General features: G+C 37.2%; 2 protein-coding genes across 3 annotated transcripts; one reads left to right on the top strand and one right to left on the bottom strand.

The window, feature by feature from the left end:
• The first annotated feature begins 704 nt into the window (after positions 1-704).
• On the top strand, positions 705-3,436 carry LOC110613198 (pirin-like protein). Its single transcript, XM_021754214.2, has 7 exons — positions 705-1,005; positions 1,187-1,236; positions 1,330-1,368; positions 1,471-1,499; positions 1,594-1,656; positions 1,807-1,910; positions 2,610-3,436. The coding sequence occupies exons 1-7, from the start codon at positions 794-796 to the stop codon at positions 3,091-3,093; spliced, it is 981 nt and encodes a 326-aa protein (XP_021609906.1). The 5' UTR covers positions 705-793; the 3' UTR covers positions 3,094-3,436.
• Positions 3,437-5,310: 1,874 nt separating this feature from the next.
• On the bottom strand, positions 5,311-12,513 carry LOC110613962 (transcription factor bHLH128). Of its 2 annotated transcripts, none has more exons than XM_021755400.2 (6): positions 12,015-12,513; positions 9,331-9,656; positions 8,262-8,393; positions 6,715-6,780; positions 6,140-6,208; positions 5,311-5,612 (listed from the first exon to the last, which is right to left on the bottom strand). In XM_021755400.2, the coding sequence occupies exons 1-6, from the start codon at positions 12,424-12,426 to the stop codon at positions 5,559-5,561; spliced, it is 1,059 nt and encodes a 352-aa protein (XP_021611092.1). In that variant the 5' UTR covers positions 12,427-12,513; the 3' UTR covers positions 5,311-5,558. The 2 variants fall into 2 exon arrangements, with proteins under 2 accessions (XP_021611092.1, XP_021611094.1); XM_021755402.2 differs by having other exon boundaries at positions 9,331-9,653.
• Between the last annotated feature and the right edge of the window lie 14,981 nt (positions 12,514-27,494).

Raw genomic sequence — 27,494 nt, 5'->3', positions numbered from 1 at the left:
AAATTGAAAAAATCGAATCGAACTGATTTAGTGATAATAGGATATTATTTTTAATAATACAGAGAGATTAAATTATATTAAGATTAAAATATTTTAATTAAATTTTAAAATATTAAAAATAAAGTGTAAAAAATAAAAATTTATTAAAAATTCAAACCGATCAAATCGAACTGAATCAGACTGATTCATTTGATTCAGTTTTTGACCAAAATTTATTCGGTTTGATTTTTATAAATATTAAAATTTAAATTTTCGATTTATTCAGTTCAGTTCGATTTTAAATCAAACCGACTGAATGTTCAATCTTACTCATCACTAATTATTGGAGTGAAAATTTATTTAATTATATTTATTTAGAAATATGTTTTTTTCTTGAAATTTAACATATTATATTTAATCAATCTAAAAAAATATATATTGTGATTGTAATAAAAAATAAATAAATAAACATAATACCTCTAAATTATGGCATTTGGAAGTTTGGAAGATGTATCGTGTATAAGAAGTAGAAAGGCAAAAGGGATTGCTAAGGTAAGGCCAAAATCATGATGACAAGAGATTGACATCATCATGATGATTGGTTCAAGGAGAGAAAATGGGTCCCACTCTCTTCTGTCAGACCCCAACCAAGCCAGCCTTTTTATTTTCCTGTCAATCAATATCTCCAAATCAATCTTCTATATTTATCCCATATGAGTTGTTTTCAATTTCATCTGTCTATATATATGCAATTTCCATCACAAGCAAGCAGAGAAGACTCATTTGAAAATAAAAAAAGCTTTGCTTAATTTATATGAGAGCTTTATATAACAAGTTATTTTTTAGCTTATACCCAACAGCTACCAAGAGCAGCAACAATATCAAAGTTTTTTCCTCTATCAGAAAAATTATGTCTACATCTAATGAATCTCATGGTTTCAATAGACCAATATTGGTCACCAAGAAGGTCCTAGCCAGCCCCCAGTCCGAGGGTGATGGTGCTGTTGTTAGAAGAGGCATTGGAGGGTAACTCTCTTCTGTTTTCAAATCTTTCTTCATTATGCTTGTTTATGTTCCTTGCTTTATAACTTATTTCTTGGTATTAATATTTTTGTTTTTCTTGTTTCTTTGATTATGTTTTGGTTTTGAATTTGTGGGTGCTGATTCTTTTCTGGGTTCTCTTTTGTTGGACAATTGATTTTTTCAGGAGTGAGCTGAAGTTCTTGGATCCTTTTCTCATGTTGGATGATTTTTCAGGTACATAGACTGGATTTTTTTATTTATCAATTTTGTTAAAAAGAATGATCTCCATATGTTCGATAATAAGGCTCTGTCATTTGTTTTTGGCAGTGAGTCCTCCTGCTGGATTTCCTGATCACCCTCATAGAGGTTCTTGAAACATTCTCTTCCCTCCACCATTTTATGTTTTTTTGCAGTATCATAGATGGAAATTTTGGGATTTTACATTCTAATGCAACATCTGTATCGCAGGTTTTGAGACTGTTACATATATGCTTCAGGTACAGTTGATGTTTGGTTCAAAATCCAGTTCAAAATTCTGATACTTTGGAAGTATTGAATTGCAAGAAACTTAACGTATGTTGTGTAAAACAGGGAGGCATCACTCATCAAGATTTTACAGGGCATAAGGGGACAATCCACACTGGAGATGTGCAGGTTAAGTATTTAAACAGGATGTTGAATCTCATTTTATTATTAAACCAAACATGGATGTGATTTTATATGGATACAATTTCATTTGCTATGGCTTCCTAGTTTTTCTTTGATTTGATATTTATTTTTCCTTTTGTTTTTTCTTTTGAACAGTGGATGACAGCCGGAAGAGGGATAATCCACTCGGAAATGCCTGCAGGAGAAGGAATACAACATGGCTTGCAGCTTTGGATAAATCTTTCTTCTGAAGAAAAAATGTAAGATATTTCAGGCTTTACTCTTATTCTAATCAGAATCAGAACTCTGTCTTTAGACTCATTGGTTAACGGAGTTTCCAATATGAACTACTTGAATTGGTCAAAATTTTCAAAGAACTGTGAGTTCTGTGAAAATTGCAGATATGCTGATTTCCCATATATCCTAAGGTTAATTCTGATGACGATCTCAAATGCGTATACATTTCCTTTCATTGATCTTTTCGCCGAGAAGCAAGCAATTTCAACCTTTTCATTGCAAATTCCCACATTTTCCCTTCATTGGAAAATTTGATATAGAAACTCATTGGTTGGTATCTCAATTCTAAAAAAATATTAAAATGTTCTTAAAATTTTAAAAAATTTACTAATTACTCGTTACATTAATTTTAACTATTAAGCGTTTTACTATTTAATTCTTGTGATATGAAAAAATTTATTAATTCGTCCTTCATTTTTATAAAAATATTTATCAATTATCTATCCATATTAACGACACTTTAGTCTTTTTTTTTTTTTTTTACAATACTTAATAGCAAAAATTAATAGAATAATTAATTAGTGGACGTTTTAATGTATTTTTTAATATTGTGAGACCAATTAATAGTTTTTCTGTATCACAAAGATCAAATAGTAATTTTTTATTTTTCATTCAATATTGGTCAAATTAATGAAAACTAATCTGAAAAACCAATATTGCAGGATTGAGCCAAGGTACCAAGAACTTTTGAGTGATGAAATCCCAAGGGCTGAGAAAGATGGGGCCGAAGTACGAGTTATAGCAGGAGAATCAATGGGAGTTAAGTCTCCAGTATACACAAGAACACCAACAATGTTTCTTGATTTCACACTGAAACCAAGAGCTCAAGTGCATCAAAGTATTCCAAAATCATGGAATGCATTTGTGTATGTTATTGAAGGTGAAGGATCCTTTGGCTTGGGAAATTCTTCACAAGCAACTGCTCACCATGTTCTGGTTTTGGGTCCTGGAGATGGTTTAAGCGTATGGAATAGGTCTTCGAACCCATTACGATTCGTACTATTCGCAGGTCAACCGATCAATGAACCAGTGGTTCAACATGGACCTTTTGTGATGAACACACAGGCTGAGATTGAACAAACCATTGAGGACTACTACTTAGGCAAAAATGGGTTTGAAATGGCTAAGCTCTGGAGATCTGAATAAGGCAGCAGCTTTTGTAACCACTGGATTAGATGAAATAAAAGAGATATAATAGCTATGTCATCAGTCAATGTCTCCATTTCTTAAGAGCAATCAAATGAATTTGAAGATGAAGTTTTGGTTTTGATTGGATCAAGAGCTTCTAGATTCAAAGTTGGCTTATCACAGATAGTCATCACGGGTCAGCTTAATCTTAGTTGATGTTTCTTTTCATTTTCTTCCTCAACTACTATTATAATTATTGTTATTATTATTTTGTACTTTTTATTTTCCCATTAAATTAAATTATTTTTATTTTTTTGTCTTGTTATGTGTTAATGATAGTAACAGAAATTGTGGTAGGGTATTTTTCTTGTGATTTTTTGTTTTTTTTTTTGCCAAATTTTGTCTTCTGAGTTGAGCTCTCAATCTTATGCCCACTAGATTGTTTGAACCGCTTCTGAATTCTATTTGATTAATGAAAATGTAAAATTGTTTAAATTTAAATTTTAAGTTAAAAAAATTATTTGGAAAAGATATGTTGATATTAAAATAGTATGATTTTATAAAAAAATTAATTTATCTTGTAACTTTTAATTAAAATTTAAAGTATTTCGACATAAGTTATTTTTTTATAAATAAAGAACAGAGAATATATATATTTTTATGTTCACATTTAAAAAAAATATCTAAATAAAATTCTCTTAACAAAATTAAATTTAATTTTAACTAAAAAAAAAAAAACTTTAGATTGTAAAATACATAATGATCAAAGTTCATATCTAATAGTGTTGAAGGTCAAACTTTAAAAATCTTAAAAATTCTTTCATTCTAAAAAAATTGTGTGCAAAAAAAATATTAAAAACACTTAATTTTGTGTGTAAGATTATTAAAATTCAGAAAATAACGAGAAAAACATTTTAGTTAACAACATTTAATTTTTATTTAAGAAGAAAAATATTTTCACTGATTTTTTTTTTTTAAAAAAAATCAGATATTAGAAAATGCACAAAATATTTATATGAAAGCCTAAAATAATTAGAAAGAATATGACAAGAAATTTATATCTTAACAATAAATTCTAGGATTCAAAATTAGCAACAATAACTCAACCCCACTTAACATGGCAGTAACATTATTTAATACAATCACCAGCAACATTGTTCAATATTCTATTTTCTAATACTCTATACAATTTCTACTAGGATGGGCTCTTGTATGAAGATAACGATAGAATCCTATTGATTTCGACACAATCAACAATGAAATCCTTACAGCCATATTTTTAGTATTATCCAACCCAACAAATCTTTTTCTGTTTGGTTATTACTTTGAGATTTATGAGAAGAATGTTGGGCTAAAGGGTATATTTTTATTGGGGATTTGCAATTGTGATGAAAATTTTAGCTGCTTTGAGTTTTTCTTTTCTTTCTGAATTAGCAATTGTTGAAGCTGCAAATTTTGATTGATTATAGTAAGCAGATGATGAAAATAATAAAAATAAATGCAGCAAATATATGTGTTTATTCTAACAGTACAGATCTTGCTTATGAATAAGCTTAAATGATGGGGCTCACATATTATAGGTTCAAATGACAAAGGATGGGACATATATATATATGTATAATATTTTTGGCAATCCCTTTTTACGGTGAATCTTTCTGATTTCAGCTCAATTTAAAACCTTTGTAAACGGTTAAATTTGGAACAGACCTAATTATGCTAAAAGTTAGCTTAAGAGACCCTTCATGCTCAGGACATTCAAAATAATACTGAAACGTAATATATTTACGGGAGGTCCAACATCTTTGATATTATGTTAAATTTGAGTCGGGTCTAATTCATCTCAAAATCTAGCTCAAGAAAGTATTGCCCATAATTCATACAAAGACACATTGTTCCTTTTTCAAACCGACTGTTGAATCCCACATCGATTTGAGGTAGAAATAATATGTTTCTTATAAGGTTTTAGGGTGAGTTTTAACATGATATCAAAATAAATCAATCGATAATCGATATTGGTCCTGAACGTGAGAATATATTAAATTCCACATCGATTTGGGTATCTCTCAAAAATATTGGGTATCGAAAAGTTATTGCGAACCTCCAACGGCAGTTATTATATAAATTTAACTCCTAAACAATAGAATTTAGGTATCAAAAAGCTATTGTGAACCTCCAACCACAAGTGAAATACGTTTTAAGAATACCAAAATTGAAAAACTAAAGCCTCCTTATAAATGTCGCAAAATGCTCAAAGGAATAGAAATTGAACACCATTTAACACATTATTTTCTGGTGTACAACAAATTAACATTTCTAAATTCTTTATATATACAGTTTAGAGTTCCTAATCTCTACTTTGCATTATTAAGTTAAACTTAATTGGTACAATTCCAAAATTATCCTTGGCCGAGCTCCTTTCCCAGCTTGCCTTCAAAATCCTTGGACAAAAACTTGTTTCATGAAAATCTCAGTTTGACAAAATGTCATGAGTTTGGTCTGCATCCGCACGTGCAATTTTCCAATTCATTGTGTAGTTTCTGCAACACAGACACGATGAATGTTTAAACATAACGAAGACCAGCAATACAATTGTATCTGCACCAAGCAACTGATAACTTAGAGCTTGCTTGATTTAGCTATTGGATATAGCTAATAGCCCATAATTATCAGCTTATTGTAACTTCTTAATAGTTCGATAAAATTATATTTGGCTCTACTGTAAAAAGAAAAAGTATGAAAATACACCGTGGTTTTATCGATTTTTCATTTTAGGTCCGTGGTTTAATTTACTTTAATTTTGTGTCTAACAAGTACTCTATAGTATCGTGCCATTTGTAAGTATCCACAATTTTTAGACTCCATGTTAACGTGGAACCCATATCACAAGTTATCATGATTTCGAAATAAATCATACCATGATTTCGAAATAAATCATACCATGATTTCGAAATAAATCATATACCTCGAAATGAAAAATTAAGTATTTTTTTTATTTTTCTCAAAATATAATGACTAATAAAAGAATATAGTAAATTATTTATTTTATTATCAGATGTTTACCCACCTGAACTTCGTTTTGAAGGACTTTGATGTGCTGCACTGCCAAATCCAACATGTCTGCATAGCTCGTTTGCTACAAGAAGAGATTAAGAAAATTCAACATATTATTGTCTACGTTTTTCTTAAATGTATTATTTCAAAAGTTGACAGCGTAAGCTGTACACAATATACAATTACAGATTTACAATTAGGAATTAGCCCAAATAATAGATATATGTTGCATGTGATTTGTCTTTTCTCATGAATCAACCTTTAGGTATAATGAATACACTTTTCAGAATTTTATTAAATTTTTTTTTCTTTTAATGGTGGGTTCAATGAAATATTATAAATTAAATAATTGATTTAGACCATATGAAAAAAAAAAAAATACTCCATATGATTTTTTCATGGAGAAACCCACCTGCAAGTGTTTTGGATCTATAATAGATCGAGTCTAGGCAAATTTTGTCCCCTCATATATATATAATAGATAAAATTAAAATACTAGTAGCATTATATGAACCATAGTGAAGGAAATTAATGATATGACAGATAAAGTGAACTCCACAATCACATTCTAAAATACTTCATCATTACCTTATCCATGTTAGGAACAAGCTCTTGTAGCTTCTTCAATCTCCCACTTATTCTGGTTCTTCTCTCCTGTGTATTAACACAAAACACAATCACAGGTTACAACAACAACAACAAAATCCTCTTCTGCACTTCACTTAACAGAAGTAACAAAATTCCTCTCATCTACTAATCAGTAGATTATGAAATAATGGCACCGAAATAGATTCTTCTTAGTTCAGCTGCTCTGATATGTACTTCCATATTTTAAAATCTTCTGCTTTATAAATGAGCACAGATTACTACAAACATATATGTATGTAATATCTCTTTCAGGTCCTCTTACAGAATACAGTACAAGTGATTTCTCAGCTCGACCATCAATATGAACATGATCACTGATCAAAACATTGATTTTGGTGCTACACACCTTTTTCCATTGGCTCCTTCAGCACAATCATTCAGTGAGTTGGGTCCACTCGCAAAATCCTATCAGGATGACTAGTTGATTACCCCACTATTCCCCACCTCCATGTTCACTCACCATCTTGTCAAAATAATTTTCCCAATGTTGTTTGCTCTTTTTTTTAGGTACAGTTGGCTCCGACTGGGTTCAAATTCAAGACCTCACAGCCCTAGACTAAATATTCTAATCTTTTGATTTTTCAAGTACTTCACACCCTCCCCTTAGTCCCATCTTCTTCATTTAACCCAATAGAAGCTCCCAATAATTTAAAATCCTGAGGCTTTCACTCAAAAGAACTTGTAATGAATGTGTTCTTATGCGAATCAGATATCCAATTAAGAAAAAATCCAACAATTTAAAACACATCGAATAAGCATATAGAAATTACCTTGATTTCAGAATAACAAACTCTTTTAGTAGACAAATACTGAAAAGGGGAAGGAAAAGAACAACACAACAATACTGCAATGTACGAGCCGTGTTCTGTATAATCTAGTGTTAAAGAAACTGCACATTTTAAGTGTTACATTAACTAGTGTATCAATCCGTTCTGAATGAAGCTATATGATTGATCAACCATGCAGGATCCATCCTAAATCCTCCTTATAGCATCATGAAGTAATTTGTGCAACATCCACACCAAGTATAAGCAACTGATACTATCTAGAGCAATGTCTGCCAAAAAAAATAAATAAAAAAGTATACAGAGAGAACTTTTACTTATGAAAGTAACTACAAAGAATAGGCCCCTCAACAAGTTTGCATGTGATGACTAAAGCCAAAATATGCTTCGATTATGATAGTGCATGTTCATTATTGGTTTATGCATTACTGGTTCAAAAGAGTTGCAACTTTTGAAAGTACAAACAAGATAACTTGAAACTGAAACAACAGGTTTATTAAAGATGGCAGCGCCAATTAGAGAACCTTATAAAGCAAGTCTCATTTGCTTTATGCACATGAAGCAAAGTACAGAGGTGTTGTGTTCAGATATTCCAAAAGCAGAACTGACAAATGGTCATCCATCATCCATGCAAAGTAAAGTTCTGAGAAAAGCTTCATGAAATATTAAGTTATATATGTGCCAAAAATGGAATTTACTAACCCTTTCAGCAATGCTTCGTGGGTGAGTGGCACAGCCACGCTTGGCACGGATTTTGCACGGCACAGAGTCTTCAGGAATACTTAGTAGCTTCTCCACTGTTGCTATCTCAAGACTAGTTTGAGGCAAGCTAAACTGAATAAAGAATGATTCAGAAATTATATACCAGCAAAACAAAGTTACTGAACAATAACTTTGAGATAAATTTTTTTAAGCCCATAAACATCAGCTGTTTGCTCCATTTATATTGATCTATCTGCTTTAAATGCCATTTGCTTTCGCTTTTCTTCTTTTTTTTTTTTTTCTTTTTTAAAAGAAAAATAAAAGGAAGCTCAACTGTCCCTTGATACGTATGTTTTTGGTCCATAATTTGCTACATGTGTGTGTGTGTGTGTGGAGGAGAAATTACATAATATAACAGTGTTACCAACTAGGATTTCCAAGTTGATTTTTATTTTATTCTTTTTGTCTCTCATGTTAATTTATTTTTTTCCATATGTATAAACAAGGTAAAAAAACTAAGTTGACTTTTATTGATTCCTTTTGTCTCCCTTGTTAATTTATTTTTCATTGCACACGTTATGATACAATGAGGAGGTTGTATACAACGGTTCTCTTGTGCGTGGAGGGTGTAGGGGGCGGTGGTGTTAGCCATTCACCATTCTATAAAACCATACTTGAGACACGACAGTATGTCCCCATGGGATTTGATGCATCATCTTTACATGTAAAATATGCAACTGATAGGAACTACTTCAGAGAGAATAGGTAATGCTCTTCAGTATTGAGTAGAAATACAGCACAAACAAGTGCTAGAAAATGGGCCTGAACCATGTTACTTGAAATGAAACAAGAAATGATGTCTAGAAGGGAATTGAAAGATTACATAATTACATTACTGTATGAGTTTCAGTCTTCCTATGCCCATTCATATATTTGTCAAATTGAAAAAAAAAATTCAGTATATATTGTGAAGAGCAAGTTTTTTTTTATCTAGATGCTATAGAACATTAGAAGATTTGTAACATTGAGTTTCCTGATGCATGCAATTCCTCAGGAAAAGTTCTAGTACCTGAGTTTCTAAGCCGTTGAGACAGTTAAAAATGTCTCCATCAATGTTCTTAGCTCGTTTGCTTGGTGGCCCAGAAAATACAATGGAATTTGTATTGTCCCAGGGCTCCATACTGAAGCTAGCAGCAGCATAAGAATGGGAAGAATTCTGGCGGCCATTGTTAGAGTTCATGCCTTCAGCAACACTTTCATTAACTTCAGATATCTGAGAAAGAGAATCTTGTCTGGTAAAGCTCAATTGAGACTTCAACCTTGACACTGTGTGGCCACCAGTTGCACCATTTTGAGAGTTATACCCTCCACTTCCTGGTGTAATTGAAAATCCTGCTATTTGAATTGACAAAAGGACAGAATATTTAAAACGCCCCAAAAACATAGCATTTTTAAGCCAACACCGCTCATCTAAGTAATAATCCAGCAGAAAAAAGAAAGAGAATTTGGAGCCATGACATAGCATCTACTGTAGGCAGCAAAGTTTATTTAAGGATCATTTGCCTTGAAATTATGGAATATGATGCATATAATTTTAAGAGTAGCTAGTGCTTTGCATGTATCATCCATGGATTTAAATTGTGGTTACAGTAGCAGGTAACAGCAATAAGCTATAACGGCTTTAGAGTTGAATTGAATTAGGAAAATTAAATAAAAGAATGAGGAAATTGGCTTAAAATTCGTGACCACCAAATTCAAATTGAAAATATTGACCAACTTCCATAATTGTTAAATTATGATGAAATTTATTAATTGATTTCTCAATTTTAAAAAATATATTTACATTATGAAAATAATAAATAACAAATGTCTGTTAAATATTGGTATTCATGCAACTATTGTTGAGAAAATTATTTTTTAAATATATTAATTAAATAGTATTGAAAAATTATTCAATTATTAAAATATATTAACTAAATAAAAATAATTATCAATTCACCAAATATTTATTAATTAAATAGAAATAATTATGAATAATATTTATTAACGTCAATAAGTGTATCTAAGTAGAATCTGAGAGGTCTCATATTCTGCTCTCTTAATTTTTTATTTTCATTTTAAAAAATTATTAAATATTTTATTCACGTGATTTTAGTATAAATGGTAATTGGGTATAATTTTTCCAGATCTAAATCAAAACGACTACATTTAATGTATAATCAATGTACTGTGCCCATCATTATAGAAATATTAAAAGCTTAAATACATATATTAATTCCACTTACAAGCTTAAACCGTATTTTAATAAACACAACCACATTTCACTCTCTATTCCCCCACGTGAATATCTACAGTAATATTCTTAGACCTCAAGCAAGCCCCATTAAAATTATTCCTCTAGAGCCTAGAGGGTACTTTTGTCATTTAAAATAATATACAACTTGACATATTTTATTCAACGCTTATCCACAGGCAGACCACAGAATTCCCAATACCAATGAATCTAGCAAGGAAATTAAATGAATCTAGCAAGGAAATTAAATAAACACAAAGATTTAAAAAAAAAATAAAATCGTAAGCCACCAAAAAAATATAAAACAAATTAGAGATAGAGCAATTCGGTGAATAAATTAAAAATTAAAATTTTAGTATTTATAAAAATTAAATCGAATCGATTTTAAATAAAAATTAAATTGAATCAATTTGATTCGATTTGATCGGTTTCAATTTTTAATAAATTTTTTATTTTTTACACTTTATTTTTAATATTTTAAAATTTAATTAGAATATTTTAATTTTAATATAATTTAATTTTTCTGTATTATTATTGAAAATAATATATTATTATTACTAATCAGTTTAGTTTAATCTTTTCAATTTTTTTCTCATCAAAACTGAATCAAATCGAAATAACTATAAATTTTAAAATTATAAATTAAATCAAATCGAAATGAATAAAAAAGTAAACTGAATTTTTAAATTAATTTAATTTGATCGATTTAAACTAAATACTACTCACCTATAAAATTAATTAATTAATTTTTATAATTTAAAAATGTACTAATTTATTTATATAACTTTGAAAATTTAACTGAAAAGTCTCTTCCAGTATCTTCTATCCTACTATTTGTAATCTATACAGTAAAAAGTAAAAAAAGAAGTTAACAGTAAAAATGCAAAATTAATTGCAATCATGCTAAAATCTATTGAGAGAGAGTTTTCAGTTAAGTTCTCAAAACTATATACTCTATTTAATGCACTTTTTAAAATAAAGAAATTAATTAATTAATTTTATTAAAAATAAAAATTAAATATTTTTTCTATCCTATAATTTTTATGTATTTTACTTTTTCACATATATTAAAAAGTATAACTTTTTTTATTAATTTTTTATGTATGAAAAATATTCCTTGATAAAAATAATAGATATATTATTATATTTCATATATATGGAAATAGCTTTATTTTTATAGTAACAAACTTAACGAACACATTGCGTGTACTCATTCACCAGAAGACTTGAACAAATAAATGTGGCTTTTTCAATAAATAAATGTGGTAAATTGGCAATATCCTAACTCCTAAGCCCAATTCGTCTAGCTACAACGTTTCTCAAAGTTCAAAACTACCCATAATCTCATTTCAACGAAGCATACATTCGTCGGGGGTATAACCGTCAATTTAAAGATGTCTATTTTTCAAAAAAATAATTGAAACTCACTGGAAAAAAAAAAGGGGAGCTAGAAAACGCACCGTTTTCGGTGGAGAGATTGGATAGAAAGCCAGCTGGAGAACTCTTCTGCCTGAGTAAACACCCATTAATATCACTGAGCCCATAGGACCTCTGCAGACCACCACTGGTGCTGCTCTTCGGCGGCGGCCTTGGATCGCTGGATGAGTTGACTTTGCAGTTTGGCTCGGTGGTCAGAGAGGACGAGTCTCCAGGGAAGTAGTGGCCGTGACTAACTAGCGAAGACGAGGAAGAACCCAACGCGGAGAATTCACGGCTAGACCCAATCACAGAATCGACAGCCCTGGTTAAAAGCGAACCTGGGGCCGAACCGTACCTAGTTAGACCAGTCGGGACCGTGAGATTCTGAGGCGAGGAAGATGGTGGGTACACCGCGGTGGGTTTATCGGGTTTGGACCAATGAGGTTGAGCCATTACTACACGGAAGAGGGGGGAGTAAGAGAGAGAGAGAGGGAGAGGGACGAAGGAGATGGATTGGAGAAGAGAAAGATACTAAATGGGGAAAAGTCCAAAGGGTAGTTGTTACATCACCCGTAGGTGATTTTGTGTTGATAAATGACAAACGACTTTTTGAACATGTGAGCTCTCCTTTTTAATTTCCCCTTTATTATTATTATTTTTATTTCCCAACTTGCTGTTTTTTTTTTTTTTAAAAAAACATAGGGGTCGGGAGAGTCGAATTTTTAAGATTCTACAAGATACACTTTTCACCAGACTAAGCCTTGAAGTGCATTCCCCAATTTGCTTTGAATTTTATAATTTTAAATTTTAATAAATTTATAATTAATTTTATTATTTTAATAAAAAATAATTTAATTTTTAAAATTTTACGCTCTTAATAAAATAATATTTTTAAAAAAATTTAGTATTAAACTATAATAATTTAATGTTATAAAAATGTTAATTCTGTTTTTATATTATAAAAATGTTTAGTTCCATAAAATTATACGATTATTATTAGATTCCTTAAATAATGAAAAATTTTATAGGATTATTATTGGATTGATTAAATAATGAATTAATAATTAAAATATTAATCAAAGCAAATTCCCTTTTTCTAACAACCAAGCACCTTGATCCAAAAGAATGGATTCAAGGGGACAGACTTTGTTAATTTGTGATGCTTTCTATTTAGTAATTAAGTTTTAAAGGTCTAACGGTGGAACTTTCAGGCGGCAATTTTATATACTACTGGTGGAACTTTGTTAAAATTTTTTTTTATTTCTACTTAAATTATGTCACATGCAAATAATTATATTCATTTTATAGTGGTTGGTTTTTATATTTTTTTATTAAAAAATTTATTTATTTTATATATTTATATAACAAGTTAAATATTATATTTTTTAATTTTAAAATATTAATTATTTAAATGTTGAAATATTCTTTTTAATGTTAAATAATTAAGTTTTATATTTTTATTTATTATTAAATTTATGCATATTAAAATTAATACATAAATTCATATAAAGTATAATTTTATAATTATTAAATAATATAAATTATATTAAAGTATGTTAAATAAATAATATTAAATTGTATTAAATATATTAAATCATATTAAATTATATTAAATTGATTTATTCGAATCAAATTATATTAGATGATTGTATTTACTATATTATGTGATCTATGTAATAAAAGAATCATTTTAATATTAAAACTTTTTTCTATAATTCTTTAATAGTTTCATTTCTATGTCGATCTTATTTATGTATTAAATTTATATCGATGCAACCAACCCAAATTGCTAGCATTAGAACCCACAATTTCATCAGAACTTTAAAAAAAAAAAAAAATTATAAGCATAAGGACACTATTAATAATAAATAACATACAATAGCACTTATAACACTTAAAAGCATAATTCTAACTATGATTGTAGATAGTATTAAGCATGATTTTAGATAATTTTGTACCTATACATAACTTTTTTTCTGAAGATATAAAATAATGGATATTGAAGGTATTAAAAATAAATTTTTGCTTCCTGGAATAAATTGTGATAGTAGTTGATGACCGCTGGATTTCTTCATCCCAATCTAGGGTCAGGACCGCTAGGGCAGCTCATAGCCTGAAGGCTACTAAGCCTCCTCCAAGAGACAGGGCCAGTCCATTCAGTTTAAAGACTGGGCTCCAGTCCGATTCTTCAAATAGGCCGGTCTAGCTCTCCCGGCCCGATGGACAGATTCCCTCCGGGCCTAGTCTTAACCTCATCCTTCGGCCCAGCCCAGAACTAGGAAGGAGTTCAGCCCCTTCGCCTTGTGAGACCATCCGCATGCGCGCCCGGAGAGAATCAGGGGCCGTTATGCATGGGACAGAGATCTGATTCCCTCGTACGTCCGTATCAACGTAGCAGGGACAGGTGGTCCAATGATACATGTTCTGTTAACACGTCACTAGCAGACAAAAGGAAACATATAAAAGGAGAAATACTCTCCTCTAGGTCTAAGTTTTTCCAGTTTTACAGAACCCATTGTAAAACCCTATTTTCTGGATCTCAGATCATCAATTGGCGCTGTCTGTGGGAAATGAAGGAGATCTTTTCATCGCCGGAGTTCCACTCTCACAAATACCCATTGAGATCCACAATGGCTAATCACAACAAAAACAACGTCACTCCAAATGACCTGAGCTCTGCCCAAGAGGGGCAGCAGTTCTCCTTTTCTAGTCCTACAACACCAAACAACCAAACACCCATCCCTTTCAACTCCTCGCCAAGCTTGGCAGGGAATGCTTCCGCTGCCACCTTATCCAACCAAGACCTCCAAACCATGGCCCTCCAACTACAGAGCACCGCCTACTGGTTGAGGCAGATAATACAGCAACGGGGCCTTAGCACCCCCGCAAACGTGTCACCAGTAGTAAAAGAATCCCAGACCAATGAACCTCAGCCTACCTTCAACCACCCCAGAACTGTCAGCCAAGAAACTAGAGACGAGAGGAGGAGAGCCGGAGAAGAGGAAGAGCCGGCAGCTCGAGTTCATGGAAGGAGGGTGAAGGAGCTGATAGAGAATGATGAAGTCGATAGCTACTCCGCCGGAACCACCGGAAGAGTGGGGAGTGAGACATGGGAAGAGGAGGCCCACCAGGAGAGGAAGCCCAGGCGAGAAGGGGAGAGTGTAGCCAGAAGTTGCAAAAGATGAGAGAGCAACTCTTGGCCGAGCTAGGAATGAAGGATCAGAACCAGACCCTCCTGCCCACCTCTTCGCCCTTCTCGAAGTGGGTGCAACAAGAGATTGTCCCCAAAAAGTTTATGATGCCGCCTATGGCCGTATACGACGGGGCTAGGAACCCTAGGGAGCATGTCTTGAACTACAAGACTTTCATGGAGCTGCAAACTCTGTCAGACGCCCTGATGTGCAAGGTATTTCCTACGACGCTCTCGGGGCCAGCACGGGCGTGGTTCAACAGCCTTGAGGCAGGAAGTTTTAGTAGCTTTGGAGATCTGGCCACCCGCTTCATCAGACGGTTTATCGCCGGGGTGCCCGCAGATAGGAAGACGAGTTACCTGGAGACGGTCAGACAGAGGAGAGACGAATCACTCAGGGAATACGTTGCCCGTTTCAATACGGAGGCCTTGCAAATCTCCGAGCTCGATGAAGGAAGGGTTGTAGAAGCCATGCAGAAGGGGACGACCTCAGCCGAGTTCTTTGGTTCACTAAGCAGGAAGCCTCCGACCTCACTGGCCGAGCTAATGAAGCGGGCTGAAAAATACATAAGGCAGGATGATGCCTTAGTAACGAGCAGGTTCGCCAGGGGAGCGTGACAGGAGCGGTTGTCGAAGCCGGTCAAAAATAACCTTCTTGGTTACCTACAATTTACAAAAGGATCAAATCCACAGAGAATCGATTACCTATTTATTTATCCCAATCAAGACCAAGAAAACTAATTGGAAACACAATAGAAAGCAAGTAATTGTAAATAGAACAAAAGTAAAATGCAAGGAAAGTAAAAAGGGGGGTTTTGAGATGATTTGATTAACAACTATTGAAAGCAATTAAAACAGCAAATAATCAAAATAAAACAAGAAATCAATATGAGAAAAGTCTAGTTGAAGATATGGATCCACTTTGGTTGTTTGGGTTGATCATTGAAACATGGTTATCTTGATTGATTCAATAGGTTGATTATGGGAGTGGAAGACGCTTCTCACCACCATGTCTTTCCTTATGAACAAACTGATTAGGGAACGACCTCTAATCAATTACTAATCAACAAATTGCCAAGGAACGTCCTTGGGCCATAGGCATCAAAACAATTGCCAATTGCATGAAGAACAAGAAAGATCCAAACCCTAACTACTCAAACGCATGAGATGATGTTAGATCATGCAATTCCTTGGATTTTTACACCAAGTGTTCTATGGACAGAATATTTCCAGCAATTACGGACTAACAAATATCCTAATCCAACAATCAATTAACTTTGCAATCAAGAATCAAGTGGCCAATTTGATCAAAACAACAAAGCAATCTTAGAATTAAGCATCAATTGCATGAATATTGAATAAAATCAAAGACAAAAGTTTCTGTTCAGATCTCACAACCCTTTAAACAACCTTAGTTTCAACCAAACTTCAACTAGAAAAAGGGTTTCAGCCACTCATGGCTGAACCAAAACAGAAAATAGATGAAAAGAAAGCAAGAAGATGAAGAACTAAGGTGGAGAAGGGGCTGCCCTTGCTTGGCCGAATTTGGGAGGATGAATTCTACCTCTTCTAGGCTTCTTGAAGGCTTTAAATATGTCTTGGGAGGCTGCCTAGGGTTTCATGGCAGTCCATGAGTCTTTTAGAGGCTGCCCAAAGTGCCCTTGGTCCAATATGTGCCTTCTATGTGCATGTGTGAAGGGAAAAACGTGGAGCATGTCTTGAATTGCAAGTGGGGGGCTCTTTGGTCTTTTAATTACTGTCCAAGGTCTTCAAGATACTGCCCAAGGTGTGTCCAAGAGGCTGCCCACGTTTTTGGAGGTTGCCCATTCACTAAAGAGGAAGGTGGAGCCTTCTTTTGAATTTTGAATGTGCATAGCACTAAGTAGGAAACATGTGATCTTTGGATTTTCTTTCCTTAATAAGGGGGATCTTGAAATCCAATATCTGAATATGAATCTTGGAGATTTGAATTTCAAAATACTTTCCTTCTTTGGCTCTTCAATTATGGCAGCTTGAGATGTGGCTTCTAGAATAAGAAAAAAGCAACTTGCTGATTTGAAATTCGAATTTCAAATTGCTTTGGCTGAATGTTCTTTCCTTCTTTGCCACTTTTCTTATTTAGAACTTTCCATATTTAGCTTGACTTGATTTCAACTTGGCAGGCTTGCTCTCCTTTGCTCCAAATAAGGCAGTTTTAGGGGTATTTTCTCCAAAGTGTCATTTTACACCATTTTCTGCAAAACAATGCCAAGAACACTAAATTAAGCAGAAATCATGTAAATAATCATCATTAATATCAAGATAAAAAGGACTAAAATATGTTCTATCAAATACCCCCACACTTAGCTTTTTGCTTGTCCTCAAGCAAACAAACATAGTCAGATAAGCTCTTCTCACTCTAGATCCTTATTTCCACTTAAACTCATACTCAAGACACTTATTTTGAAGCATTGCAGTGAAGACTATATGCATGAAGATTACACACCTCTTTTCCTTGTTTCCCTTTGCTTACCATGGTTAGGATTTGTTTTCCTCAAGAGAGACATGCACATTAATTTGTTAAGACTTTTTTCTAGCTTTTGGATTGACTTGCCCTTACCTTGAAGTACTTTATTCAGGCTTTTGCACTCTTGAGTTTGCTTGGAAAGGTCACCAACCTATTTTTTTATTTGAAGGTTTAGATTTTCAGTTGGTCACCTATCCAAGTGGCTACTAGCCTTGTTCATAGTCTTTTGACCATTAGAACAATTTTTGAATTATGCTTTTGAGGTCTTTGCCTTTGCTGAATTTTCTTTCTCTCAATGATTTGGGCAAATCAACACCAATTGCTAAATCAAGTCACATTAAGTTCATTCACACAAGTTTAATTTATTCTCAATCAATTGAGGGTCATCAATATATTTTTCACCATAGCAAACTCAAGCATTCAATTCAAAAGGCAATTCTCAAACATGAATACAACTCACTGCAATTGATTCAATATAAGTTTAAAGAGTTATCACATCAATGGGGTCATGGAAAGAAAAACTCATCCAACATAGTTCATTAGTTTGAGTAGAGCAAAACAAAAAGAAGAAGAAGGTTGTGGTTGTGTGTGTTTTATTGAAAGCATAAAAATAATAAAAATGAAAAAATTTTGCCTAATGCAAACAAACTAAAGATTAAAGCAAAAATAAACTTAAAAGTAAAAATTCAGATATATGCACCCCCACACTTAAATCATGCATTGTCCTCAATGTATAAGAAACATAAAAGAACAAAGGAAACTGAGTACTTGTAATACCCGGCTAGACCCCGGTATCGGAATTCCTACGTTCCGGCGGATTTTCCGTTGGAAGTCGGGATTCGAGGATGTCGGAGCTTGCCCTAAGGGTCTCAGAAAGGTTTTTAAGATGTTTTTAAGTGTTTTTATCATGTTTGCATGTTTTGAGTTAAGAAAAGTGAGTTTTGAAATGAAAAGGCCAAGGGGACAAAAGCCAGGTTCGGCCGCCGAAGGTGAAGTTCGGCCGCCGAAAGTTGCATGGTTTCGCATGCACGTTAGGCCGCCGAAGGAAGAGTCGGTTGGCCACTACAAAAGCCCCTTTGCCCGAGACTTGAGTGTTAAACACTCTGTTTTTGGGTCAAAGGTAGGTTCAAGCTCTCCTTGGTGTGATTTCTCATGTTTTCCTCAAATCTTGCATGTTTTAACTTGATTTGAGCTTTGTTTTAGAGATTTGAGCAAAAGGAAGCAAAGTTGAGCACTTGGAGAGTTTGATTGAGTTTTCTCCTATCTCCAAGCTTGGATCATCAATCCTCTAGTTCAGAGGTAAGCATGGATCCTCACCTCCCCTTATGTTTAAAGCAAGGTTTAGAAGTTTTAAGAGAGTTTTATGGCATGTTTTGGGGTATAAGCATGAGTTTGAGCATATGTTGATCATATGAGTTTCTATGAGTTTTGTTGTTGTTTTTGAGGCTTGAGCTAGTGTTTAGGCCTCTATCTGCATGAGATATGTTGTGGGATAGTTGAGAAGTGTTGGTATGCATGTTATGGGTGTTTGATAGGATTTTGGAGGCTGAGAGCATGAGTTGTGCTCGGATTCTGCCTTTCTGGAGAATCCAGGTTCGGCCGCCGAAGCAAGGTTCGGCCGCCGAAGCAAGGTTCGGCCGCCGAACCCCTTGTGGAGGCAGTTTCGGCTGCCAAACCTTGCCCCCGAAAGCTAGGCTTTTGGGTGAGAAAGGGGCTTTCGGCCGCCGAAAGAAGGAGTTCGGCCGCCGAAAGTGCATGAGTTTCGTCTCTGGACGAGACTTTCGGCCGCCGAAGGTGCCGCCGAACATGCATGAGTTTCGTCTCTGGAGAGGGGTTTCGGCCGCCGAAAGTGCCGCCGAAAGTGCCCAGTCCAGCCTTCTTTTGCCCATTTTTCCATGCATGCTTATGATGTTTTAGAGGGGTTTTGGGGAGATATGAAGAGTTATGTTTAAGTAAGTTTGGTCCTCATTTGAGTCCACCTGTGTAGGTACGGACCCGAGAGACCAAGGAGGCCCACAGAGTTAGAGTTACAGAGACTGCTCAGCAGTTGACAGAGGTGAGTGGAACAGAACTTTGTTTTAAAGTTAAGGAATGTTTTAGCATGATTCATGCATCATGATGCCATGTGTATGTAGGATGCTTTGCATTGCATTAGTATTCATCAAATTGATGCATTGCATTATTACTTGTATATGTGGATTGGACCGAGGCGATCTCAATAGCCCATAAGTCTGTCATTATTGTATGTCCTGTGTGAGCTCCTTTGGGGGCCGGGCATTTACCTTGGATGAGTCCTGTGAGAGCCCTTATAGGGTCGGGCACCATGAGTAGTTAGTGAAAGACCTGTGTGAGCTCCTTTGGGGGCCGGGCACTGACAGAGGGAGTTTTGGGATCATGTCCAATCCGAGATGTGAAATGTTTGTGCAGTGATGCATCATATGATAGCATGTTTTAAATGTGATTTTTTATAGATTCCGCTCACTGGGCTTCAGTAGCTCATCCCTCTCCCTAACCCCATTTTTCAGGGCCTCAGAGAAGAGAAAGAGAAAGAGATAACAAGGGTAAAAGGCAATTGTAATAGTATAGAATAGTGGACATGATAATGATGTACAGTACAGAGTTTATGTAATGTATAGAAATGATGTAATAATAAGTTATGTATTGAGTTATAGAATTGTGCTTGGCCCTAGTGTATGTTTATCCCTTTGCACATGATCATTTTATGAGATAATGTTGTTATGATGCGCTAGGCTTGGTGCATGGTAGTCTTTCTATCTCTGTAGTTACTGTATGGTACCATAGCAGGTATCACTCTTCGAGTGCATACAGACAGAGCATGCATAGTCCAGGCTTAGGTGATGAGAAAAGTTTCAAGAAAAGAAAAGATAGTCAAGCAAAGAAAAAAAAAAATAAGTAACAGTTTTAAGCTTAAGTGTGATCATGTATGGGATTTATCAGGTACACAGCAGTTGACAGTAGGCTTACTACGGGTCCCGGCGGCCTTAAGCCGATCTGGATCCTAGTGCCGGTGATGGTCCGGTAAGCGGGCTGTTACAGATTGGTATCAGAGCATAGGGCCTCTAGAGTACGGTGTGCTGAGCTAAGATGCTCAGGGATTAGAGATATCTCACATCGGAAAGAGGTTGTTTTAGAGGGCAAGCACAATAGGAAGATCATGTCCACGAGGATAGGATGTTGAGTCTTGTCTTGATGTGTAATGCCATGATTTTATGCATGTGCATTTAATGATGTGCTATGATATGCTATGCTATGAGTTGAGGGTTCATGTTGTTACATGGATCCTAAGTTCCTGTTATGTTTTCAGAAGCTAAGATGAGAGGAACCCGTCGATCAGCTAGATTGACTGGAGCTCCGCCCGAGAATGAGGGTATGGAAGGGCGTCCCCCTGCTTTGCCAAGAGCTATGTCCCAAAGGGCAGGCAGAGAAAGATCATCAAGGGACCCTAGAAGGTCGTTTGATGAAGGCAGGAGGGAAACAGAACAGAGAAGAAGATCTAGTGATACAAGGGAAGAGATGGAAGTGGATCCCAGAAGGGATGGAGGGTTAGGTGTTGGCACTACAGAGGAGGATGTGGGATCATCACAGGGAGGCGGTCAGGCCTCGGGGTATGGTTATCCACCCCACTATCAGCCCTACCCACAGGGCCCAGGATATTCGATGGGAGGTACATCGGATTATCCTAGTTTTCACCCATATCCCACATATATGCCTTATCCACCGTATTACCCCCCATATCCACCATATCCCATGTATCCACCCTCGCCTTTTTACCCCAGTCTAGCATACTCTACACCAGAAAGTTCTGCACCTCCCCCACCACCACCAGTGGTACAACCAGAAGCCCCAGTTATCCAAACACCTCAACCTGGCCCATCTGTGAGGAGCAAGGTAAAGATGACTGATTACCTAAAGTTAGATGCTCCTAAGTATCAATCAGGAGATGATCCGTTTGAGTACATTAAAGCAGTCAAGATGATAGCAGATGAGCTAGGGGCAGATGATACCAGAGCCATTCAGATGGCAGGGTTCACTTTAAAATGTAAGAAGGCGAAGGAATGGTTTGGCGTCTATGTGGACCCTAGGTTGGATAACATGTCTTGGGAGGAGTTTGCTAATGAGTTTGCCGGATGGGCATTTCCAGATAGCTCGAAAGAGCTAAAGATGATAGAGTTTGAGCAGCTCAAGCAAACAGAGGATATGAGTATTGATGAGTTTACTGACAGGTTTCTGGAGTTGCTGCGGTATGCAGGACAGGCCTATGATACGGAACAGGAAAAAGGCTAGGAGGTATGCTATGAAACTGCATTCCAGGTATTCCTCTTTGATCCATGCAGCCGAGAGGGAGAGTTTCCACACCGTAGTGGATTTAGCACGGAGGATGGAGGCTAGTGCCATTATACAGGGTACAGTGAAACAGCAGCCGGCACAGTCCTCTGGTTCTAAGACCCCAGGTAGGGGTAAGTCAGATCCCTCTTCACAGGGTGCAGCAACTTCCAGTGGTAAGAAGTGGAGTGGTTCCACGCAGAAGTCGAGGAAGAATAAGTTCTGGAATAAGATTAAAGCAGGTCTGGGATTAGGCAGTGGCATGAGTTCAGGCTCAGAGGTTCCAGTGTGTGGTCGGTGCGGTAAGGCGCACAGAGGAGTTTGTCGTTTGGGGATTACAGGATGTTACAGGTGCGGCCAGGAGGGACACATGGCTCGTGAGTGCCCTCAGGCATCTTTCATGGCACCATCCCAGCAGACAGCTCCAGCGAGCATGCCACAGCCACCAGTTTCAGTTATGACGCAGGGCAGAGGCAGAGGGAGAGGGTCAGCCTTGTAACGCCCCGGAAATCCGGACCGCTATCGGCGCTAGGATTCAGGTCGGCTTAAGGCCGCCGGAACCCGTAGCAAGCCTACATACATCCTGTTTACCTGTTTAATCCCATACATGATCAACAAACATACATATGAATTAAAAACTTTTCTTTTTCTTCATACACCAAACTCAACCTGTGCATGCACTGTATTCATCATATACATAAACATTAATCCCTCTGTGGGATCTCATCAAAGCCTCAAGGGCTATACATCATATGGTGAGTTGGTTTACATCAATATCAAAACACAAGATCATGTACATACCAAGGGATTAACATATACTATGGTCAAGCACAACTCTATCCTCAATAACATAGTTACATAAACATCACTGTTCAAACTTTACATTACATTCTTATCATTGTCATGTCCACATACTCTAGCTATTACATACATATGACTTTTCTCTTCTTTTCTTCTCTATCAATCCCGTACCTGCAAACCTGGGGTTAGGGGAGTGGGGTGAGCTAAAAGCCCAGTGAGCAGAAACTAAAAACATTATATTAAAATTCATGCTTTCATGAAATGCATCATATCACAGACAATTCACATCAAGGGTGAACCTGTCACCAATTAGTCCCAACATAGTCTCGTGCCAGGCCGTAGCATGGGGTCCTGGTCTTCCTGTCATAACACATATTAAGTCTCGTGCCAGGCCGTAGCATGGGGTCCTGGTCTTCCTGTCATATCATATATATAAACCCTCGTGCCAGGCCGTAGCATGGGGTCCTGGTCTTCCTGTCATATCATATATATAACCCTCGTGCCAGGCCGTAGCATGGGGTCCTGGTCTTCCTGTCATATCATATATATAACCCTCGTGCCAGGCCGTAGCATGGGGTCCTGGTCTTCCTGTCATATCATATATATAACCCTCGTGCCAGGCCGTAGCATGGGGTCCTGGTCTTCCTGTCATAACATACATAAAGGCTCGTGGACTAATTGGATCATACAGCATTCACCCACAACCACAAAATAAAATGCAATGCAGCATATTCGTGAACTAATGCAATCATCCTATTACATATCATCATGATGCGTGAAGCATGCTCAAAACACTTAATTACTTGATTTAAAATATTAAGCTTGTTTCCACTCACCTCTGGCTAGCTCCGACCAGACACTGAAGCAGCTCACTCACTGCTGGGGTCCTCGGTTCCTCGGGTCCGAACCTACACAGGTGGACTCCAATGAGGGACCAAATATATATAAACATAACTCTAATATATCCCCCAAAAACCCCCTAAAACATCATGAAAACATCATAGAAAATATGCATGAAACGGCTGAACAGGGCACCTTCGGCGGCCGAAAGTCCTGGACAGAGACGAAACTCAGCTAGGTTCGGCGGCACCTTCGGCGGCCGAAAGTGCCAGACAGAGACGAAAGTCTCTTTTCGGGGGCACCTTCGGCAGCCGAAAGCTGCCTTCACAAGAGGGGTTCGGCGGCCGAAACTCCCTTCGGCTGCCGAACCTGGTTTCTGCCAAACGGCAGAAACTTGGTTCAAATGAACCTCCTGCCTCCCAAAACCATAGATCATGCATATTTCTCAACCAAAACACACATACAAGTTCCTAGGGGTCTCAAACATGCATATACCCCATCTACAACACTTCATTCACACACAATCAAGCTACATTGCTCAAAACATCAACAAAACCCATAAACTCAACATATGTCCTAACATGCATTTCTACCCATAGATCTTACTTAAAACTTGTTTAAAACATAAAAAGGGTTCAAGATCGACCCTTACCTCTTGAAGAAACGAGAGGAAAGCGATCCTAGCTTGGAGATGGAGAGATTAAGCTCTTTGAACCTCCAAGCACTCAAAACTTGCTCAAAGCTCACAAATCTTTAAAACAAAGTTATAAACTTGTTAAAACCATGAAAGATCTAGAGGAAACTCTCAAGATCGAGGGAGAAACGGTGGAGACTCACCTTGGCCGACAATGGGAGAGAAAAAGCTCGCCCGTGCGGACCAAGGGGACCCTTTTATAGTGGCTGGCCAGGCCACGTTCGGGGGCCGAATGTGCCTCCGCATCCATGCAATGTTCGGCGGCCGAACATAAGGTTCGGCGGCCGAACCTGCACTTCCCTCACTTAGACTTTCGGGGGCCTAACGTGCCTCCCAAAGTCCATGCATGTTCGGCGGCCGAAAGTGAGTTTCGGCGGCCGAACCTGGGTTTTCCTCAAAAGATTTTTCATGCAAAAACTCAATTAATTCCATACTTAAAAACATTAAAAACATGAAAACATTTTATAAAAACATGCTTTCACCCCTTCTAGAGATTTCCGACAACCGAATTCCACCGGACGGTAGGAATTCCGATACCGGAGTCTAGCCGGGTATTACATTCTCCCCCCCTTAAGAACATTCGTCCCCGAATGTTCCTCAACTAATACATGCATATCGAAACAAACATAACATACACACATATAGCACATGGAACACATCTCAACTAACCTTAGAAGAGGTGGGGGTACTGCTGGAGCATGGACTCCCGGGTCTCCCAAGTGCATTCTTCCAAATTGTGGTGGTTCCAAAGGACTTTCACCATCGGGATTTCCTTGTTCCTCAACTTTCTGATCTGAGTGTCAAGAATCCGCACTGGCTGTTCAACATAAGTGAGATCCTCTTGGATCTCCACATCAGGCTCGCTAAGAACCTTGCCCGGATCTGACACGAACTTCCTCAACATGGAAACATGGAAAACCGGATGGATTCTCTCCATAGAAGCAGGCAAGTCCAGCTTGTACGATACATTCCCAATCCTTTGCAGGACTTCAAAGGGTCCAATGTACCGCGGAGCTAGCTTACCCTTCTTACCAAATCGAACCACCCCTTTCATCGGAGACACCTTGAGCAATACTAGATCCCCCTCCTGAAACTCTACCTGTTTCCTGCGGATGTCTGCATAACTTTTCTGCCTGCTGGTGGCAGTCTTTATCCTTTCTCTGATAATGGGTACCACCCTGCTGGTGATCTCAACAAGCTCAGGCCCTGCTAAGGACCTCTCTCCAACCTCTTCCCAGCAAACGGGTGACCTGCACTTCCTCCCATACAAAGCTTCATATGGAGCCATCCCTATGCTAGCATGATAGCTGTTATTGTAGGCAAACTCCACCAAAGGTAGATGTTGCTTCCAAGAACCGCCAAAATCTAGCACACACATTCTGAGCATATCTTCTATGGTCTGGATGGTCCTCTCTGACTGTCCATCAGTCTGGGGGTGGAAGGCAGTACTGAAACCTAACCTGGTACCCATAGCACTCTGCAGACTCCGCCAAAACCTGGAGGTGAACTGGGGCCCTCTATCTGACACTATAGATACCGGGACCCCATGTAGTCTGACGACTTCATCCACATAAACCTGCGCTAACTTATCCACAGAGTAGTTGCTCCTAACTGGAATGAAGTGAGCAGATTTGGTGAGTCTGTCCACAATCACCCATATGGAGTCTAGTCTGTTGGATGTTGCCGGTAACCCCACTACAAAGTCCATAGCTATGTTCTCCCATTTCCATTCTGGAATAGGTAGCGGGTTAAGCATTCCAGCCGGCTTCTGATGTTCCAGCTTCACCCTCTGACATATTTCGCAGGCTGACACGAATTGTGCCACTTCCCTCTTCATAGCTGGCCACCAATACACTCCCTTCAGATCCTGGTACATCTTGGTGGCTCCAGGGTGAACACTGTACCTTGCATTATGAGCCTCTCTCATAATGTCTCCTTTAAGCCCGATGTCATCTGGTACACATAGTCTGTTCCCATAGCGGAGGATCCCCTTATCATCGAATCTGAACTCACTATCTTTGCCTGACTGAACAGTCCTGGCAATCTTCACTAACTCTGGGTCCTCGTGCTGTTTCTGAGCCACCTGCTCCAGAAACACGGGGGTTACTTTCATCTGTGCAATCAAAGCACCTGTACCAGACAACTCCATCTGTAGACCCTCCTCAATGAGCTTATAAAATTCCCTCACCACCGGTCTCCTCTCTGCCGTGATGTGGGATAGACTGCCAAGTGATTTCCGGCTTAAGGCATCAGCTACTACATTAGCCTTACCCGGATGGTACTGTATCTTACAATCATAGTCACTGAGCAGTTCTACCCATCTCCTCTGCCTCAAGTTCAAATCTCTCTGACTCAAGATGTGCTGCAGGCTCTTATGATCTGTGAAGATCTCACATTTTACCCCATAGAGGTAATGCCTCCACATCTTGAGGGCAAAGATAACTGCTGCCATCTCCAGATCGTGTGTGGGGTAATTCATCTCATGCCTCTTTAGCTGTCTAGAAGCATAAGCGATCACCCTACCATTCTGCATCAACACACAACCCAAGCCTACTCTGGATGCATCACAGAATACTGTGAAGTCCTCATTGCTGGTTGGCAGAGCTAACACTGGTGCTGAAGTCAACCTCTTCTTGAGCTCCTCAAAGCTTTCTTCACATCGATCGGTCCACTCGAACCTCTGATTCTTTCTGGTCAATCTGGTTAAAGGAGCTGCAATTTTGGAGAAGTCCTGTACGAACCTCCTGTAATAACCAGCCAAACCCAAGAAACTTCTGATCTCTGTCACTGAGGTGGGTCTGGGCCAGTTAGTCACAGCCTCTACTTTCTTGGGGTCTACCTCTATTCCATTCTCTGACACTATATGCCCCAAGAATGATATGCTCCTTAACCAGAACTCACACTTGGAGAACTTGGCATACAAGCCATGTTCCCTCAAGGTCTGCAATACAATCCTCAGATGATGGGCATGCTCCTCTGTATTCCTGGAATACACTAAGATATCATCTATGAAGACAATAACGAAGTGATCCAGGTATGGTCTGAATACTCTGTTCATGAGGTCCATGAATGCTGCAGGGGCGTTAGTTAACCCAAACGGCATTACAAGGAACTCATAGTGCCCATATCTGGTCCTGAAGGCTGTC

The sequence above is a fragment of the Manihot esculenta genome, chromosome 4, assembly GCF_001659605.2.
Source record: "Manihot esculenta cultivar AM560-2 chromosome 4, M.esculenta_v8, whole genome shotgun sequence".
Lineage (NCBI taxonomy): Eukaryota > Viridiplantae > Streptophyta > Magnoliopsida > Malpighiales > Euphorbiaceae > Manihot > Manihot esculenta.
Note: the sequence above shows the minus strand (reverse complement) of the source record. Positions and strands in the feature narration are given on the sequence as shown.

Bases quoted from the DNA above. Each gene is read 5' to 3' on its own strand.
- LOC110613198 (XM_021754214.2), top strand. From the start codon at position 794: ATGAGAGCTTTATATAACAAGTTATTTTTTAGCTTATACCCAACAGCT. The intron at 1,237-1,329 runs GTACATAGACTG...TGTTTTTGGCAG, and splicing joins CATGTTGGATGATTTTTCAG to TGAGTCCTCCTGCTGGATTT. The intron at 1,500-1,593 runs GTACAGTTGATG...TGTGTAAAACAG, and splicing joins CTGTTACATATATGCTTCAG to GGAGGCATCACTCATCAAGA.
- LOC110613962 (XM_021755400.2), bottom strand. From the start codon at position 12,426: ATGGCTCAACCTCATTGGTCCAAACCCGATAAACCCACCGCGGTGTAC. The intron at 9,657-12,014 runs GTGCGTTTTCTA...CAATTCAAATAG, and splicing joins CAATCTCTCCACCGAAAACG to CAGGATTTTCAATTACACCA. The intron at 5,613-6,139 runs GTGGGTAAACAT...TCTGTGTTGCAG, and splicing joins TCCTTCAAAACGAAGTTCAG to AAACTACACAATGAATTGGA.